Below are 19,286 nucleotides of genomic sequence, written 5' to 3' on the forward strand. Positions count from 1 at the left end.
ACTGAATTCACTTACCAGTTCTAGTAGTTTTTGGTGGAGTCTTTAGGGTTTTCTATATACAGTATCATGTCATCTGCAAATAGTGAGAGTTTTACTTTTTCCTTACAAATTTTATAATTTTTGTTTCTTTATGTTGTCCGATTGCTCTGGCTGGGACTTCCAGTACTATGTTGAATAAAAGTGGTGAAAGTGGACATCCTTGTCTTGTTCCTGACCTTAAGGAAGCAGCTCTTAGTTTTTCACCATTGAGTATGATGTTAGCTATGGGTTTTTCATAAAAAGGCCTTTATTATATTGAGGTATGCTCTTTTTAAACCTGTGTTGTTGAGAGTTTCTATCATGAATGGATGTTGTACTTTGTCAAGTGCTTTTTTTTTGTATCAATTGAAGTGATCATGTGGTTTTTATCCTTTTTTGTATTGATGTGATGTATCAGGTTAATTGTTTTGTGATGATTGAACCACCCTTTTATCCCAGGAATAAATACCAGTTGATTGTGGTGTATGATTTTTTTAAATGTGTCATTAGATTCAGTTTGCTAATATTTTGTTGAGGATTTTTGTGGTTTTTTGTTGTTGTTGTTGTTGTTGTTGTTGTTGTTTTGGTATCTGTATATGGTTTTGGTATCAGGGTAATGCTGGCCTCATAGAATGAACTTGGAATTTTTCCTTCCTCTTCTATTTTTTGGAATAGTTTGAGAAGAATAGGTATTCCCCTGTGAAGCCATCTGGTCCTGGATTTTTGTTTTTTGGGAGTTTTTTTGATTACTGATTTAATTTCTATGCTGGTTATCAATCTGTTCAAATTTTGCTTCTTCCTACTTTAGTTTTGGTAGGTTTTATGTTTCTAGGGACTTACCCATTTCTTCTAAGTTGTCCAATTTCTTGGCAGTCCCTTGGTTAAAAAGATTAAGAGGATGATGAGGATACTGTAGGACTTAGAAGATGAGGAAGGAGTTCTACTGTCATGAGATTATGTAAGCCATGCCTTTCCCCTATTCCCACATGCAGTTTTGGAAAGGAAAGGAAAGGAAACAGGGCAGAAATTTGAATGATCAAACACTAACCTAAGTACACGATGCAGAGGTTGTGTTATTTAAGGATATTTCTTAAATGATTGCCTCATATTGACACTAAATTACTTCACTGAATTAAAATTTGTACCCCCTGCCCCAGCTACCCATTAGTCAGGGGTTTTTGAGAAAGAACAGATGAGTTAAAAATAATGTAACTATTTTTTCCTTGCACATCTGAGTATGATATGAGTAATGTTCGACCCAAGTGCCCATGTTTTTTCTCACTGGCATTTTCTATGGAAGTTCCCAAGCTCAACCTGTACCTACTGAATACAAAATACAGTATTTTAGACTGCTATTGTCTCTGACCTGAGGAATTATTTTACCATGGGGACCCACAAGATAAGTTAATGAAAAACATCTAAAAATAGATAGATGATACATTTCTGGATGGTAGAAAATTGTATTTAGAGTTTCCTAAGTGCCTTGCTAAACTCACTCAACACACACACACACACACACACACACACAAATGAGTGTGGTGTCTAGAAAAGTGCTTGGTAAATAGTAGGCTTTTAGTCACTATTTGATAAATTGTGTTGGGTGATTACACATTCATCTATAATGGATATGGATGCTTATTTTCAAGAGTTTCTTGACATTTCCTTAGTAATGTAGGCATGGGTACTTTGTGGTTTTCTTCTCTGAGCTTTTGAGATTAACTTAGATTTTCTTGGTCTGGTTGGAAGTTTTTAGGGATAATGATCAAAAACAAGATCTTGGCATTTTGGTTTTATGCCAAGAGAGGGAAGCAGTAGCCCCTGGGCAGAAATATTTAGGTTTTATTCTTCTGGAATATTTCCTTCTGCCCTGTCTTCCAGAAGGAAGACTGGTCTAAAAACAGTGCTTGAAGTCTGTCTTTAATAACTATCTCACATCCATGCAGCCTTCAGGTGATAAATTATAGACCTCCCTCCTTCTGTAGAGTGAAATGGTAGGAGTTGGCAAGTGTTACCCATTTCTAACCTCACTAAAAGTTTCTAAAATATATAAATTATTTATTAGCACAAAGGAATATAAAGAAAGAGAAGAACAAAAAAGAGATACAAACTCTAGACGCAAAGGCAGTGTAGCTTACAGTAATAAAATTTACAAAGACTGAGTTGTGTTAGGAAAAGAACCAAACACTATTAGTATTCATAGATTGAGCACTCATCAGGTTTTCAACGATGTAGTTCCATCATATAAAACTAAGTGTCAAGTACTATGTTTCCTAGATTGAATCTTCTAGCAAACAGAAGACTCTGATGGAATCCAGTATTCACAGAGTCTTCTCAGACATGGAAAGGTTCTGGAAGGTCAGGGGCTCCAGGAGAAAAGAATACACTAACCCCTTTTTAACAGGACAAAAGCAGAGTATTAAATATTCAGAACCAAGGACAGGAGGAAGTAAAGACCAGTTCTGTAACTGTAAGAATATCTTCATATCATCTTCATGGGTTCTTTTTAAAATTTGGTTTTTCCCCTAATTAGGAATGCCTGAGAATGAAAAGATGAAGTGGATTTGGTTGCAGGATGCTATAGAATGGGAAAAACTGATTACTTTGTGTCCTACACCATAGAATATGGAGGTTGAGAAAACTCAAAAGGGAGATACTTGGCAGCATTTAATTGCATGCCTAGTGCATAGGAGCAGGAGCAATGAAGTTCCTGTGGTTTTGACAAAGGCCCTGGTTCCAAGCAATAAAAGGACCCACAAGTACACTATTCCAAAAGGCTGAAATTTTAGTCCGTCTGTTGAAAATCTATGATCTCTTAATTCCTTCCAGTTGTATCTATGTTACTATGTAAAATGTGTCCTCTCATCTCATAATGTCTAATTCCACTGTTTTTCAGATAAGTGAGTTTTCCAGCTATATGTTAAACTACCTTGAGTCATTCCTGCATTTTCAGAGATTAACAAGTTCTAGGGACATTGTGAATAAAAGAATACATGTTCACACATTGCATAACTATGCCCCTTTTTCTTTTTTTCTCTGATTTGTGATTAAAAACTATCTCCAACCCATAAAGACTGGTTGGATGGATTCCATCTCATATTTAACTGTCTATTATTTAACACTTTGTCTGTTAAACATTCAGAACTGTTCAGGTAAGGTACTTTCTAAGCATGAATTTGAAAAAGCCCAATCACAGTGGGACCAATGAGTGAATAGACCATTTCATTTCTTGTGATGATCTTTTGTAAAAAAAGAAGAAAAAGAGAGCTCTAACTGGGGGTGTTTCATGGTTTTAGTAGGAAGAGATAGGAAATTATAGCAACATAAGGAGAATATAGGGTCTCTGGATCAACAAGCTTCTTGCCCTGCAGGTGCTTGTTCCCAATGTAGGTGAAGAAATCCTAGGAGGGACTCCCACTGAGAGGAAGCAGGTTATCTTTTTGTGAATATCAGAGCCACCAAGTTCCTATTAGCCTCCCTCTGCCTGCTGCAAAGACAATGTCCTTTTGCCATAGCTCAGAGACTTCACTGTGATAATTTGGCCAAAGCCTAACAGGGCAGAGCACTGCAAATATGGGGATATTTCCTTTCAGCCCTCCAATGACCCACAATTGGTTCCTATTATTAATAATTCTTCTAAGGTTTATCTTCACAAAAAAGCACCAAGACTTCTACAGTTAAGGAGAGACAGGGCTGCAGACTCCGGCTCTGAATTGTTTCTTGAGCTTCTTCATTATTTACTGAGATTCCTGAAATGCAAACAATCAGAGGCTTATCAGGCAAAGGCAGATCCCCTGAGCCTTTTATCATTCTGTCTGCAATTTTGAATTTCCTCTATAACCAGACAGCATACCAAATGAAGCTAGACTCTTTAAAGGGAAATGAGGCAATTGGAATGTCAATTTTATTTAGTAATATATTGTAAAAACTTAAACAGCATATCCAGCTGATTGACAAAATCCATCCAACTGTTAAGGGCAAAACAAAACTATCTCAAGAGGTACAGTTATGCAGATCTTGCTTTTACCTATAGGCAGATATTTAAAGAGAAAGGGAGAGACAGACAGACAATACTGAAGCAGAATGCAACATCTGGAATTGTCCGACCGATAAAATTCAGAGAGAGAATAAGGGAGTTAGAAGCAAGGATATCATGTCATGTTTTCTCTCTTCTTCTTCTTCAGTGAGCTTTTTAACTTCTTCCACAGGCTGTCTTTTCTCTTCAGTTTCTTTTCCATCAAGGATGGCATGGACTCCTTCTTGCGGATTTCCCTCACTAGACCGTGAAAGGCATCATCAATGCAGAATCTGAGGGCCGCAGAGGTCTCAAAAAAAGCACAGTTATATTCCCTGGCCAGACTCCAGCCCTCTTCTGTAGAGACCTAAAGGAAAAGTAAATGATAGTAAAAAGAGAGAAAAGGAAAGATGCTTAAGTCAAAAACAATGTTCTCGATCAGGACTGTGGGCATATTATTTATATATATACACATATAAATGTATATCTGTATATATTATATATACACACGTATACATTATATATATAAATGTATATATGTATATATTTAAATGTATAATGTGTATATATATATAATATATGTATATATATAAAATAGAATTTGTTATACTAATGAGAATTTGGTATAAAGGAAAATCTCTAGAATTTCTAAACTTGATGGACAAATGAGAAATCAGGATCTCTAAAAAGGCAACTGATAAGAACTAATTAAAAATGAATTCTCCAGACTTCAAAAAAAGTAACATGGCACAGTGGTCAAAACCATGGCTTTAGAGTAAAGCGGCTTGGTTTCTAAGTTTCAGCTCTTTCACTTTTGAGTTTCGCAAACTTGCATAACTTTTTTAACCTTTTTGGCCTCAGGTTTCTCACTTGTAATCTAGAATAATGACACCTACTTCCAAGGCTTTTTGTGAATGTATCTGATGCACCTTTTACAGATAATGTTGCTGAATAAATATTGAAAGCTTTATAACTACTGTTGTTAAATATAGTCCAGAGCTTTAAGTTAAGAATAAGCCAGAATGAAGTTGCCATGAACTTGAGAAACAAAAGCTAAACACCACCATTATGTCTGTAGCTAAGCACTTCAGAGCACGGTTAGAGTGCTACACAAGTTTTGTGGCACGAAACCAGGCTGTGGTGCATGTTATTGCAGTGGATCCTCTAGGGATGATAAACCAACTGAGGTCAGGAACTATGCCTTAACATCTATTTAATCTCCACTACAGTACCTGGTACCTGAGTCACTACTAGAGGAGAAAGGAAGATTAATAAAAGCACCTAGATTTAGAAAGTATGAATTAAGTTACAGATTTAAGTGATGCACAAATATTTAAACAGGAGATTATATGACACTGTACTGGGTGCTAATAATCCTGCTCAAACTTTAGCATTCCCATTAGCTTGATTATTTCCATTAGCTCGATTAGCATTCCCATTAGCTAGATATTCACACTGCCTCAAAGAAAGCAGGAATAAGGCTGCTTTGACTAGATATGTTCCGATAGCCTCCTCATCCATTCTGGTCAATTTATTGAAGTCACTCACATGTGTATGTATTTATATGTTCCTTTTTCCTGTCAAATGAAAGCGTATGGTGAACTGGGGACTCCATCAGCCTGTACACTTGAGTGTCTGTGACCAGGACGATGGAGAGTAGAGTACCCAATTCACCAGGGTAGGCATATTCCCCAGCCATAACTAAAGAATTTGTTCATCAGCTTAAAGCTTAAACATCAGCTGAAAGCCGATGACATTTTGGGGTTGTTTGTAACCAAAACAGAAACCACTTGTTCTTAACTGATACATCATGCTGTAATAAATGGTTGAGCTGGGATATAAAATGACCTCTGATTTCAAAGCCAGGTCCTTTCTCGTCTTTAAAAACTTCACTAAGGGCTTTCATTCCTGCTGGCAAACACACCGGTTCTTTTCTGAGCTCATTTCTATCTTTTAGTGACTAAAGAAATGCAGATATAAGCAACAAGCTAAAATTATTAAGATTCTGTCTTACCAGCAAAGTCATACATTTATTAACTTGTCTGATTTCCAAGGAATCACAGGTGACAGTCTTACCAAATATTTTGACCCTGTATACCATGAGTTGCCATTTGTTTTTCAGTCTCCTGTAACAATTTTCCCAACTCAGAAGGTAATGGACTTACATTTGGTGTTTTTTTATAGCAACACCACATTTCTAGTAGATTTCCTAGATTAATCACCTTTCATTACAATGCACACACACATACACATACACACACATAAATAGCCTCAAAATCCCTCTGGCTTGCAGAAGTGTTTCCTGCTCTTACTGCTTATCAGCAACTTGAGGGCAGACTGTGTCAGTTCAGCTTCAGGCTCTTAGCTGGGATTTGGTTTGTCTCTCCTTATCTTATTCTGAGACTCAGGTTCAAAGAACCCATCTTATCTGGGATAGGACGTTCCCCTGACAGAGCAGTGGACAAGAGGCAGAGATAATTTTACCTACATCTCAAAGGTCAAAAGACAAATGGAGAAACCTTAAGTCAATGAAGCAGGATGTGTACTCAGCTCCCAAGGAATTGTGAAGAAATAGAATCTACCAAAACCAAAATTTACATGTAAGTGCAGCACACTATCCAGTTAAAAAAAGACAAACATTGTGAGACCAATTTTTTAAATGCTTGTAGTTGAAACACCTTACATATAAGAATATAGAAAGAGGTTCAGAACTATTGTGTTTTTTTGTAGCAAGGAGACCTCATTTTCTAAAAAAAAAAAAAAAAAAAAAAAAATATAGAAAGAGTGAAATTTGGATGGAAATTAATACAAAAAAAGGCATTATATTGATACAGTATCAGACAAAGTAGATAGTTAAAAGTTACTTAAAAAGAGGACTCTATCATGATGATACCACATTTGTATGTACCAAAAATAATAGCCTCATTTAATAAGCTAACAGAACTAAAATCCAGAATCACAGTGAGAAATTGTAACCATTCTTTCACATCAATTGAAAGAATACATAGATAAGTCAAGAAGGAGGTAGAAGATTTGAACAAAACACCACATTTTATCTAATTTAGATAGATAAGATGGCTATGTCCAACAACTGAAAAATTCACATTTTCTTCAAATGAACCTGAAGCATTTATAAATTGACTTCATGCTAAGCTTTAAAGCAAGTTTCAAAACACCATGAAGCATCAAAGTGGAAACACTCAAATTTCATGACCAATGTATCAACCCCAAAGTTACCCCAGAAATCAGCAAGTTAGACCAAAAAAAGCAGACGGAAAGAATGATAAAGACAGAAATAAATGAAAAAGAAAATAATCATGCAGTGGAGAAAACTAAATGTGAAGAAGTTAAATTGATAGAGCCCAGGCAAGACAAGGTTAAAGGTGGGAAAGTGTACAAATAGACTATATCAAGAATGACAAGTAGATATAAGTACAGGTCCTACAATCTTAAAAAAGGTAATTAGGGAATCTGATATTTGTGTCAAGAAGTCTGACAAGTTAGATGAAGGATAAATTCCGAAAACAAAACTTAACAGAACTTTACACAAGAAGAAATAGAAAATCTATTATTTTATTTATTTATTTATTTATTTATTTATTTATTTTTATTTTTGTTTATTTTATTTATTGATATATATTTTATATATTTTTATATATAACACAGGAATTAAATATGTAATTAAGACTTTTCTACAATTCAGTCTCTATAACCTAAACCTTCTCTGATGGATATGTGTGGATATAAGTACCAAAAGATTTGTACAAAATAGTTCCTATCAGTATTATCACAGATTACCATAAACTAAAAGCAATACAAATAAGTGAATTTGATAATCTGTTGAATATGAATAGCATGGAATACTGTTCAGTGCAAATGAATCAAATATTGTTATATGTAATTGAGGTAAATTTCATAAACATAGTAGTGTTTAGTGACAGAACTTAGACCTATAAAACATTTTTTTTTCTGTGAAACATTTTTAATAAACTAGGATAATTTTAGATTGCTAGAAATGTGGCAAAGATAGTACAGATATTTCCCATATACCCAATGTCTAATTTTTCTCCTTGTTATAGTAATATGTAACACAATTATACTTTTAGAAAGTTGTAACACAAGAAAACTAGTTTACCTTCCTTTGGGAGGTAACACAAGGGCGTCTTCTGAGTGCTTTTTGTTATCTTCGTTGATCTATAGTGGTTTCAAGTGCGTTCACTGTGGGATAATTTACAAATTGTATACTTATAATTTGTGTACTTTTTGTATGTGGTGCATCAATGGAAAAAACAGATGTACCATATAATTGGAAGTACCCCTTCTGAATTTAGAGCATCACCATTTCCTCAAGTTCAGAAGTATTTCTATACCTAAATGTTTCAACACTCACTGTAAATAGGATAGGTAAAGTCTCAAATCACATCAGATCATGGCTTGCCACAAAATGAATCGGGTCTGGACATATTTTGCAAAATACATTAAAAATTTTGTATTGTAGATTTCTGAAATCAGATAACATTATGGACTTAAGTTTCTAGCGGGAAGGTTCAATACCATAAAGATTACAAATCATCTCAAAATAATTTGTAATTTCAATAAAAAGTACATTCAAATCCTGAAATCTTTTGAAACATAGATTGTTATACAGAGATAGTAAAATTCATAGGAAAGAATAAAGGTAAAGACAGGAAAGAAATAATTCTAGTAAGGAGGAGGTAGAGAGAAAACCAGTGACAATGGCATTGGAGTCATCCTACTACAGTTCTCTGTATATGTATAGCAGTCTAGCTAGTGGGGTATTAGTTAAGGGCTAGAAAGACCAATACAGTGCAGTGGGGAATCTAAAAACAAGATGATGAAATATATGGGAGCTTGATATACTATTGGGTAGGATTCCAAATCAAGGTTTGGAAGATCCATTCAGTGGTTCTCTGACACTGAGTCATCACCATTTTGGATTATCCTTAAGGTATGGAGATTATTTCTACCAGCACAGGAAGGTAATTTTTCTTTGAAAAGAAAAGAAGTAGAAGGGGGTTGAAGTCTTTGATCGTATATTTCTTTCTTACACATTTGAAAAATCTCTTTATACAAACATGTTTATGAAATGTTTCCTAATTATAAAAATGTATTATACATTATTGGAAACCTCAAAATGCAGTTAAAATTCCAATGTAATAATCTTAATATGAAAAAAATTAGAAAAATTTCATCCAAAGATTCATACTGAAGTCACATAAGCAAATAACAGATGACATAACTGCTTCTTACTGTAGCAAGATGAAGTATTTTTAACTCTGTAGCTCCTCATTGCTTTGGTAAATCCTTCTATTTCAAAGCATGGAATGTAGTTGTATATATTCTTAGACTCATTATCAGAATATTAATTCCATGTTACAACTCAGTAATTTTCACATTCGTTATAATAAAATCCAAAAGGAAATTAAACTTAGTAAAATACCCGCTCTCTTCTATAACTCCTGGAGAACTCTTACTAGATCAATCACCAAAGGTTTTTATTTTTAAATAAAAATATTAAAGTAAAAGCATACCTTAAAATTCCCATGTTTCAATAAATTTTATCTCACACCATGTTGACAAACACCATAATCTTTCATCTCTACATTGGATGTTGGGGTCAATATATCAATATACTATATATTCAATGCAAGAACTTGAGTCCAAACATGTAATAAAAAAAGTTCAAAAAATTAATTTTTATGGATTCTGGGCTTATGCTTAATAATTTTGGTCTGTTCAAAGGCTATAAATATTTCAACAGTATCTCTGGGAATAATTTTTAGTCCACTAATGGTTCTGAGTGGTTCAGAATCAGAGTAACATAACAAGAAGTAACAGTTTCTATATTAGGCTTTAAAACAGGGGTATGTAACATATTCATCCAATGTATTATATCTTAGCTATCCAAAGTTTAAGTAAAATTAAGTATTTTTAAATGAAAAATATTCATCCATGCTATACAGTATCTGCTAAGAAAGAAGCACAGTATTAGATGGGAATTTTTTTTCCCCCCAAATTAGGAGTTTCAGGTCCAAAAATGGTTAAGCAAATGGCTCAAGGTCACATCCCTAATTAAGTAAAACAACCATCAAGTTCTATTCTCTTCCATCAAGTATTGTTTCCAATCCTCACTGTTTCTCTGGAGTCTTTCCAGTTCCCTCTGCCAGTATTCCACATATATGTAATTGGTTATTCTGATCTGAGGTTTTATAATTTGGGATTATTATTAAATTACAAACCAGTGGCACAGAACATTTTATATCGCATTTAGAGAAAAAGAAAATTTTAAAAACAAAGAGAAAAATAATATTGTAGAAAGATTATTTGGGGGTCAGGGAAGGACCAATTAATGCAGATCCAATTGCCCCTCAATTGCAAGGATGGGGACTTTGTGATTAAACGTGCCACCTGCAGGCCTTAGAAAGTATTGGCAGAAAAAAAGGGATTAAAGAAAAATGTTTTATACAATAGAAAATTTCAATAACCCAAGGGAGTCATCTTTTTAATAGATGTGACCTTTTTCACCAAGGAAGATCACTGTGTAATGTGCCAGGTACTCCCTGAAATGCCATTTCCCATCTGCCCGAAGAGGCATTAGAGCACAGCCACAGCTGTATGGGGGGTTGAAGAGACCCCAGGGGCATGATGGCAAGCACAGCCTGTTCTGGTCCTGGCCCAGCTGTTGGTGGGAAGTGGCAAGCATGCTGGTCAATTAGAGTTCCAGTCCCAACAATTTGCTGACTTCAGGAGCTTCATTGGTCTTTGTTGTAAAGGTACGCAGGGTGATGGTGGTCGTCTAGTAACCTGTATAATTCTTAGTAGCATAGAGGGAAAGTCTGATGCTGCTTTGCTATATTTGCTAACTTTGAATGAGGAGAGATTGGCAGAAAGTTGAGTCTGGCTCTTCCAAGAGAAGCTCTGCAAGGGTACTATCTTTATGATTCAGTCTACCAGTTGCTGTTAAAACATTCAGGATACAGAATAAACTCTTTGGGACTTGTTTATATTTTTTAATGCTTTCCTGTGTTTCACTTGATTCTTGCCCATAAAGATAGTTATTTTCATTATAGAGCCTACATCATCAAGATAACAGGAATCAGTCTCTTGCAGATTTGGAACCAAAACATTTTATTTGTTAATAAAATAAGAAGGAAAAGTTGCCCAAACTTAGATTGTTCAGTTTCATTTTGTTTAGTTGTGCAATTGATTTTGATCAGTTTTAACAATATGAGTAGCCTTGCCGATTTCCTTGACAAGCTCCAATGAAAGTGTTTTAGATTTGTTTGCTTTTTTAATCGGCAAGTTACTCTTTTTAAAGATTTATTTATCTTAGAGAAAAAGAGCAAGCACCAGTGGGAGGGATAGAGGGAGAAGGAGAGAGAATTCCAAGCAGATTCTGTGCTATGTGTGGATCCTGGTGTGAGTCTGAACCTCATGACTATGAGATCATGACATGAGCTGATACCAAGAGTCAGACGCTTAACCGACTCTGCCACCCAGGCACCCCTACAAGTTATTCCTTTTTTTTTTTTTAACACATATCTTCCATTTAAAGCTAAGTGCATAAACTACTTGCAGGGAAAACCAAAACACAGCAAAGCACTGGCAAGAATTTCCCATCCTCAGCTGCAGTCACTGACATAGGAGAAACTCCTCCTTTTTATTTTTGATTTTCATTCCAGTATACAATGTTATATTAATTTCAGGTACACAGTATAGTGATTCAACCATTCTGTACGTTACTCAGTTCTCATCAGGTGTACTCTTAATTCATCTATTTCACCCATTCCCTCACCCATCTCACCTCTGATAACCATCAGTTATTCTCCATAATTATAAGTCTGTTTCTTAGTTTGTCTCTTACTTCCCTTTGAATGTTTTGTTTCTTAAATTCCACATATGAGTGAAATCGTATGGTATTTGATATGTTTGGCTTAGCATTATACTCTCTGGCTCCATGCCCGTTGCTGCAAATGGTGAGATTTAATTTTTTAAAAATTGAATTCTTTTTTATGGCTGAATAATATTCCATTGTAAGTATGTACACACACACACACACACACACACACAACTGCTTCTTTATCCATCTGTGTATTGATGGACACTTGGGCTGCTTGCATAGTTTGGCTATGGGAAATAATGTTGCAATAAACATAGGGGTGCATATATCCCTTCAAATCAGTGTTTTTGTATTCTCTGGGTCAATATCTAGTAGTATGATTATTGGATTGTAGAGTAGTTCTGTTTTTAGTTTTTTGAGGAACCTCCATACTGTTTTCCACAGTGGCTGCACCAGTTTGCATTTCCATCAACAGTGCCCAAGGGTTCCTTTTCTCCACATCCTTATCAACATTTGTTGTTTCCTGATTTTTTTTTTTAAGCCATTCTGACAGGTGTGAGGTGATACCTCATTGTAGTTTTTATATGCATTTCCTTGATGATGAGTGATGTGGAGCATCTTTTCATGTGCCTGTTGACTATCAGATATCTTCTTTGGAGAAATGTCTGTTTATGTCTTTTCCCCATTTTTAATTGGATTATTTGCTTTTTGGGTGTTCAGTTGCATTAGTTTTTCATATAGATCCTAATCCTTTATCAGATATGTCATTTATAAATATTTTCTCTCATTCAGTAGGTTTTCTTTTAGTTTTCTTGGCTGTTTCCTTTGCTAAGCAGAAGTTCTTTTTATTATTATTATTATTATTATTTTAATGTAGTCCCAATTGTTTATTTTTGCTTTAATTTCTCACACCTCAGGAGACCTATTAGAAAAAGATAGGTTTGCTATCTTTTTAGCAAAAAGATAAAAAATTGCTGCGGCCAGTGTCAGAAAAATTCCTGCCTGTGTTCTCTTCTAGGATTTTTATGGTTTTAAGTCTTAGATTTAGGTCTTTAATTCATTTTTAGTTTGTTTTTGTGTACAGTTTCATTCTTTCTCATGTTGCTGTCTGGTTTTCCCCAACACCATTTGTTGAAAAGACTTTCCCACTGCATACTCTTGCCTCCTTTGCAAAGATTAATTGGCTGTATAATTGTGTGTTTATTTCTGGGCTTTCTATTCTGTTCTATTGATCTATATGTCTCTTTTTGTGCCAGTACTTTACTATTTTGATTACTATAGCTTTGTAATATAACTAGAAATTTGGAATTGTAATGCCTCCAGTTTTGTTCTTTCTCAAGATTGCTTTGCCTACTCTAGGCTTTTGTGGTTTCATATAAACTTTAGGCTTGTTTGTTTTTGTGAAAAATGCTGTTGATATTTTGATAAGGATTGCATTAAAAATGTAGATTGCTTTGGGTAGTATAGCCATTTAAAAAATATTTGTTATTCCAATCCATGAGCATGGAATGCCTTTCCATTTCTTTGTGTTGTCTTCAGTTCTTTCCATCAGTGTTTTATAGTTGCAGAGTAAGGTCTTTCACCTCTTTGGTTAAGTTTATTTCTAGGTACACTTTATTATTTTTGGTGCAACTATAAATGCAATTGCTCTCTTATTTTCTCTTTCTGTTGATTCATTATTGGTATACAGAAATGCATAAGATATCAGTACACTGATTTTTTATCCTGCAAGTTTACCAAATTCATTTATCTGTTCTAGTTGTTTTTTGGTTGAGTCTTTCAGGTTTTCTATATAAAATATCATGTCATCTGCAAAATGTGGAAGTTTTACTTCTTTACCAATTTGGATACATTTATTTCTTTCTGTTGTTTAATTGGTGTTAAGAATTCCAGTATGAAGGGGGCGCCTGGGTGGCTCAGTGGGTTAAGCCGCTGCCTTCGGCTCAGGTCATGATCTCAGGGTCCTGGGATCGAGTCCTGCATCGGGCTCTCTGCTCAGCAGGGAGCCTGCTTCCCTGTCTCTCTCTCTGCCTGCCTCTCCATCTACTTGTGATTTCTCTCTGTCAAATAAATAAATAAAATCTTTAAAAAAAATAAAAAGAATTCCAGTATGAAGCTGAATGAAAGTAGTGAGAGTGGACACCCTTGTCTTTTTTCTAACTTTACAGGAAAAGCTGTATGTTGTATGTTGTTAGCTATTGTTTTTCATGTGTGGCCTTTATTGTGTTGAGGTATGTTCTCCCTAAACCTGCATTTTTTTTTAAGATTTTATTTATTTATTTGACAGAGAGAAATCACAAGTAGGCAGAGAGGCAGGCAGAGAGAGAGAGAGAGGAGGAAGCAGGCTCCCCGCTGAGCAGAGAGCCCGATGCGGGACCTGATCCCAAGACCCTGAGACCACGACTGGAGCCGAAGGCAGCGGCCTAACCACTGAGTCACCCAGGCGCCCCCCTAAACCTGCATTTTTGAGGGAATTTTTTTTTTATCATGGTTGGATGTTTTATTCTGTCAAATGCTTTTTCTGTATCTATTGAAATGACCATAGGGTTTTTATCTTTCTTTTATTGACATATCATGTTGGTTGATATGAAAATATTGAACCATACATTGTATCCCAGGAATAATCTGACTTAATCATAATGAGTGACTTTTTAAATGTATTTTTAGATTTGGTTTGCTAGTATTTTGTTGAGGATTTCTACATCGATGTTCATCATAGTTGATGTAGTTTTTTTTTAGTGGTGCCTTTATCTGGTTTTGGTATCAGAATAATGCTGGCCTCATAGAATAGATTTGGAAATTTTCCTTCCTCTTCTATTTTTTGGAATAGTTTGAGAAGAATAGGTATTAGCTCTTTTTGAGATGTTTGGTAGAATTTCCCCTGTGAAGCTGTCTGGTCATGGACTTCTGTTTGTTGGGAGTATTTCGATTACAATTGCTGGTAATCAGTTTGTTCAAATTTTCTATTTCTTACTGTTTTGGTTTTGGTAGGTTGTATGTTTCTAGGAATCTAACCCATTTCTTCTATGTTGTTCAATTTATTGTCATAAACTTTTTATAATATTCTCTTAAACAACTGTATTTCTCTGGTATTTGTTGCTACCTCTCTCTTCTTTCATTTGTGGTATTTTTTCTGAGTCCTCTCTGGTTTGTTTGTTTGTTTGTTGTTTGAGGAGTCTGGCTAGAGCTTATCAATTTTGTTGATCTTTTCCAAGAAACACATCCTGGTTTCATTGATGTATTCTGTTGTTTTTTTTGTTTCAGTTTGTCATTTATTTCTACTCTAATCTTTACTGTGTCATTCCTTCTGCTAAGTTTTAGATTTTTTGTTGTTCTTTTGCAAGCTTCTTTTGGTATAAGATTAAGTTGTGTGAGATTTTTCTGCTTCTTGAGTGGTCCTTTAAACTTTCCTCTTAGAACGGCTTTTGTTGCGTCCTAAAGATTGTGGATTGTTATTTTATTTTCATTTGTCTTCATGTATTTTTTGATATCCAATTTTTATTTCCAGATTAACCCATTCTTTGTTGAGTAGCATGTTTTTAATGTCCATGTATTTGTGCTATATCCCAGTTTTTTCTTATGGAGGATTTATAGGATCATAGTGTTGTGATCAGAAAAGATGGATGATGAATGGTATGACTTCAGTCTTTCTTTATTTTGTTAAGAATTATTTTTCAGCCTAATCTATTATGTGATCTATTCTGGAGAATGTTCTCTCTGCACTTGAATGTGTATCCCGTTTTAGGATGGAATGTTTGAATATGTTTGTTAAATCTATCTGATCCCATGTGTCCTTCAAAGCCAGTGTTTCCTGGTTCATTTCTTGTTTGGATATCTGCCAAACAATATAAATGGGGTATTAAAGTCACCTACCATTATTGTATTGCTATCAGTTAGTTCCTTTATGTTTGTCATTAGCTGTTTTAAGTATTTGGGTGCTTCCATGTTGAGAATATAAATATAATTGTATGTTGTCTTATTGGATTATCCCCTTTACTCTTACTTAGTGTCCTTCATTTGTCTGTTATAGCCTATTTTGTCCGATGATTGTCCCCAGCTTTCTTTTGACGTCTGTTTGCATGATAGATGTTTCTCCATTCCCTCACTTTCAATATACTGGTGGCTTTAGCTCTGAAGTGGGTCTCTTGTAGATAGCATATAGATGGGTTTTTATTTTTAATCCATTGTGTCGCCTTCTATCTTTTGATTGGAGCATTTGGGCTAATACATTCAAAATAATTATTTTTCTCCCTCCTTTTTTTTTTTTCTTAAAGATTTTATTTATTCATTTGACACTGAGTGAGAGAGAGAGAAAGTAAGCACAAGCAGGGGGAATGGCAAGCAAGGGAGAAGCATGCTTCCTGCTGAGCCAGGGGCTTGATGGGGGGCTCAATCCCAGGAACCTGGGATCATGACCTGAGCTAAAGGCAGCTGCTAATTGCTTGAGCCACACAGCCCCCCACCCTTTTATTTTATATTTTTTAAAAGTTTTTATTTTATATTTTTTTAAGTTTTTTTTTTAATTTGTTAGTCAATATACATCATTATATTATTTTCGGGTGTAAATCGCAAAGTAATTATTGCTGTGTATTGTCATTTTGGTACTTGTTTTGTGGTATAGTTCTTCTCTGACCTTTTCTTGCTCTCTTTCAAGGTTTGTTGGTTTTCTTTAGTGATATACTTGGATTCATATCTTTTGAGTTATGGTAGTCATTAGGTTTGTATATAACATGTTTTGCATGTAGCAGTCTGTATTAAGTTGATGGTCACTTAAGTTTCAACCCATTCTTTACTTCTCTCCCTGTCATGATTTAAGCATATGGTATCATATTTTATGTCCTTTCATTCTATGAATCCCTTGACTAATTTTTACAGATATGCTTACTTTTACTGCTTTTGTGTTTTCCACTTTTCTTATTCGTATTTGTGGTCTTTGTTTTATGTTCAGTATGTCCCTTTAACATTGCTGGTTTAGTGGTCATGAACCCCTTTACCTTTCATTTCTTTGAGAAACTCTAACCCTCTTTCTAATTTGAATGATATCCTTACTGGATAGAGTATTCTTGGTTGCAGATTTTTCCTTTTATCACTTTGAATATATCATGTTCCTCTCTTCTGGCCTGCAGATTTTCTGCTGAAAAATCAGTTGTTAGCCATATTGGATTTCCCTTATATATAATGGTCTTCTTTTGCTGCTTTTAAAATTCTCTCTTCATCAGTATTTTTTTTTTTTTTTGCCATTTTAATTACTGTGTGTCTTGGAGTGTACCTCCTTGAGTTGATTTAGTTGGGGGATTCTCTGTGCCTCCTGAATCTGGATCTCTCCCCCCACCCATTAGGGAGCTTTTCAGCTATTATTTCTTCTTATAAATGTTTTGCCTACTTTTTTCTCTCTTCTCCTTTGGGTATCCCTATAATGTGACTGTTATTATGCTTGATGGAGTCACTGAGTTTCCTAAGTCTACTTTTATTTAGCATAATTTTTGGCATAATTATTTGGCATATTTTTTTCCTCTTAACTGCTTCGCTTTATTACTTTCCTTTACTCTGTCTTCCAAGTTGCTGATTTGCTCCTCTGCTCCCTCTAGCCTGCTATGTATTCTATCTAGTGAATTTTTAATTTATTTATTGTGCTCTTCATCTCCAGGTGGTTCTTATCTCTTTGTTAAGGGTCTCACTGATGTCTTCCACTCTTTTCTCAAGTTGAATGAGTATCTTTATGATCATTACTTTTGATTCTTTATCAGACATATTACTTATCTCTGTTTTATTTTGCTCTCTTGCTGTGGTTTTAATTCTCTTCTTTTGTTTGGAACATATTCCTCTGTCTCCTCATTTTTTCTAACTCTCTTTGTGTTGGGAAAGTCAGCTATGTTTCCTGCTCTTGAATATAATGGCCTTATGAAGAAGTCTGCTAATTCCCTATAATGCAGTGTTCCTGTTCACCAGAACCTGGTGCTTCAGGGATTGTCTCCATTGTGTGTTACATATACCCTGCTTTTGTGGACAGAGTTTGTTAAAACTCTGATCCCCACCCCAGCAGGGATCCAAAATGTGTACAGGTCTGCTTGCAAAATGAGACCAGCAGTCACCACTGGGACTGGGCCTGACCTGGGCAATTCTGAAAAGCAAGCAAAAAATGATAGGATGTGCAATTGTAACAACAAGGTGCACCTGGGCTATCTCAGAGCCTGTCATTCTTGGGGCACAGGCTGTTCAAAACGCACAAGTGGGGAGACATGGTATCAAGGTTTGTGCCAGTCTTCTGAGGGAGGAAACCTCTAGCCCAAGGAATGAGGAAATGTAACTGGGAAGGGTAGATCTGCTGAAGTGGGGAGGGGGCAGCAGGGCTTAAGTGAATGTCAACACAGTGCTGGTTCCAGTAGAAGTCCTTCAGCAATCCCTACCCCTTTGGGACATGCTTCACAGCAATATTCTAGCCTTTGAGTATTTGCACATTTCCTCTGCCTGAAATGTGCTCCTCCCAACATTTTTTGTGGCTGTTTTCTTCTCATCAGTCATGCCACAGCTTAAATATTATTTCCACTGAGACACCTTGTGTAACTATTCTCTAGAAAATATTCTGCACATTGCCAGTGATTCTGTACCAGTATTCTGCCTTATTTCTTTCTTGGCACTCAATTACTCTCTGAAATCATTTTACTAATTTATTCCTTTGCTTATTTTCTGACTTCCTTCAGTACAGTGTAAGCTTTATTATAGCAGGGATCTGTCATTCTTGTTCAGTGATGTACCTGGACCCAGCACAGTGGCCAGCACTTAGAATGACTCTACTGGATGCCCAGCAATAGTAATACAGTGCTGGGGTTATGATAAATAAAGGAGCTAGTTGTCAGGGCAATAGGAAAATAAAAAGAAAGTTCCAAGTCACTATAATCAGTGCCATGACAGGGGCCAGCACAGAGCACTATGGTGACATTTATAAGTAGTGCCCATACCCTTATTAGTGGTTCTGGGTTTCCTCAGGGAGGATATCTTTGTAGGAGACCTAAATGATAAGCAAGAGTTATGCAGGTTGGGGGTGGGGGTGGCAGGGGAACTGGAAATAGTCTCAGATGGAAGGACTAATAATGGCCTAAGGCAGAGGTGATAATGGTACTTTTGTGGGCTCATCAGTAGTTAATGTGGTTTAGAAGAAAGGAGGAAGGAGAGAATGAATAGCACTATCAGGAGAAATTTAGTGAGCTTAAATGCCTAATTTATGTAGATTCATATGAAATTTGTTTGAAACCTGTCAATTAAGTAATTTTTAAAAGCCCATTTCTTGAGTTCCTACTCTGTGCAAAGAAATGTAAAAGGTTTTCTCTCTCCTGCTAAAGAGATATTGATTGAATGGAGAGAAAAGCAGGACATAATAAATTAAATGGTGTAGCC

The 19,286-nt window shown here is 35.5% G+C and overlaps 1 protein-coding gene across 2 annotated transcripts in view; it reads right to left on the reverse strand.

Annotated features, from left to right (window-relative positions):
* Window positions 1-3,885: 3,885 nt before the first annotated feature.
* The window catches only part of RIT2 (Ras like without CAAX 2), a 379,620-nt gene continuing 364,219 nt past the window's right edge, over window positions 3,886-19,286 (reverse strand). For both annotated transcript variants that reach the window (XM_004752234.3, XM_045065576.1), the window contains one exon: window positions 3,886-4,397. In XM_004752234.3, coding sequence (XP_004752291.1) covers window positions 4,167-4,397 — 231 coding nt within the window. In that variant the 3' untranslated portion in view covers window positions 3,886-4,166. The remainder of the gene's footprint in view (window positions 4,398-19,286) is intronic.

The sequence above is a fragment of the Mustela putorius genome, unplaced genomic scaffold, assembly GCF_011764305.1.
Source record: "Mustela putorius furo isolate JIRA1106 unplaced genomic scaffold, ASM1176430v1.1 tig00003858_pilon_pilon_pilon, whole genome shotgun sequence".
NCBI classification, from domain to species: domain Eukaryota; kingdom Metazoa; phylum Chordata; class Mammalia; order Carnivora; family Mustelidae; genus Mustela; species Mustela putorius.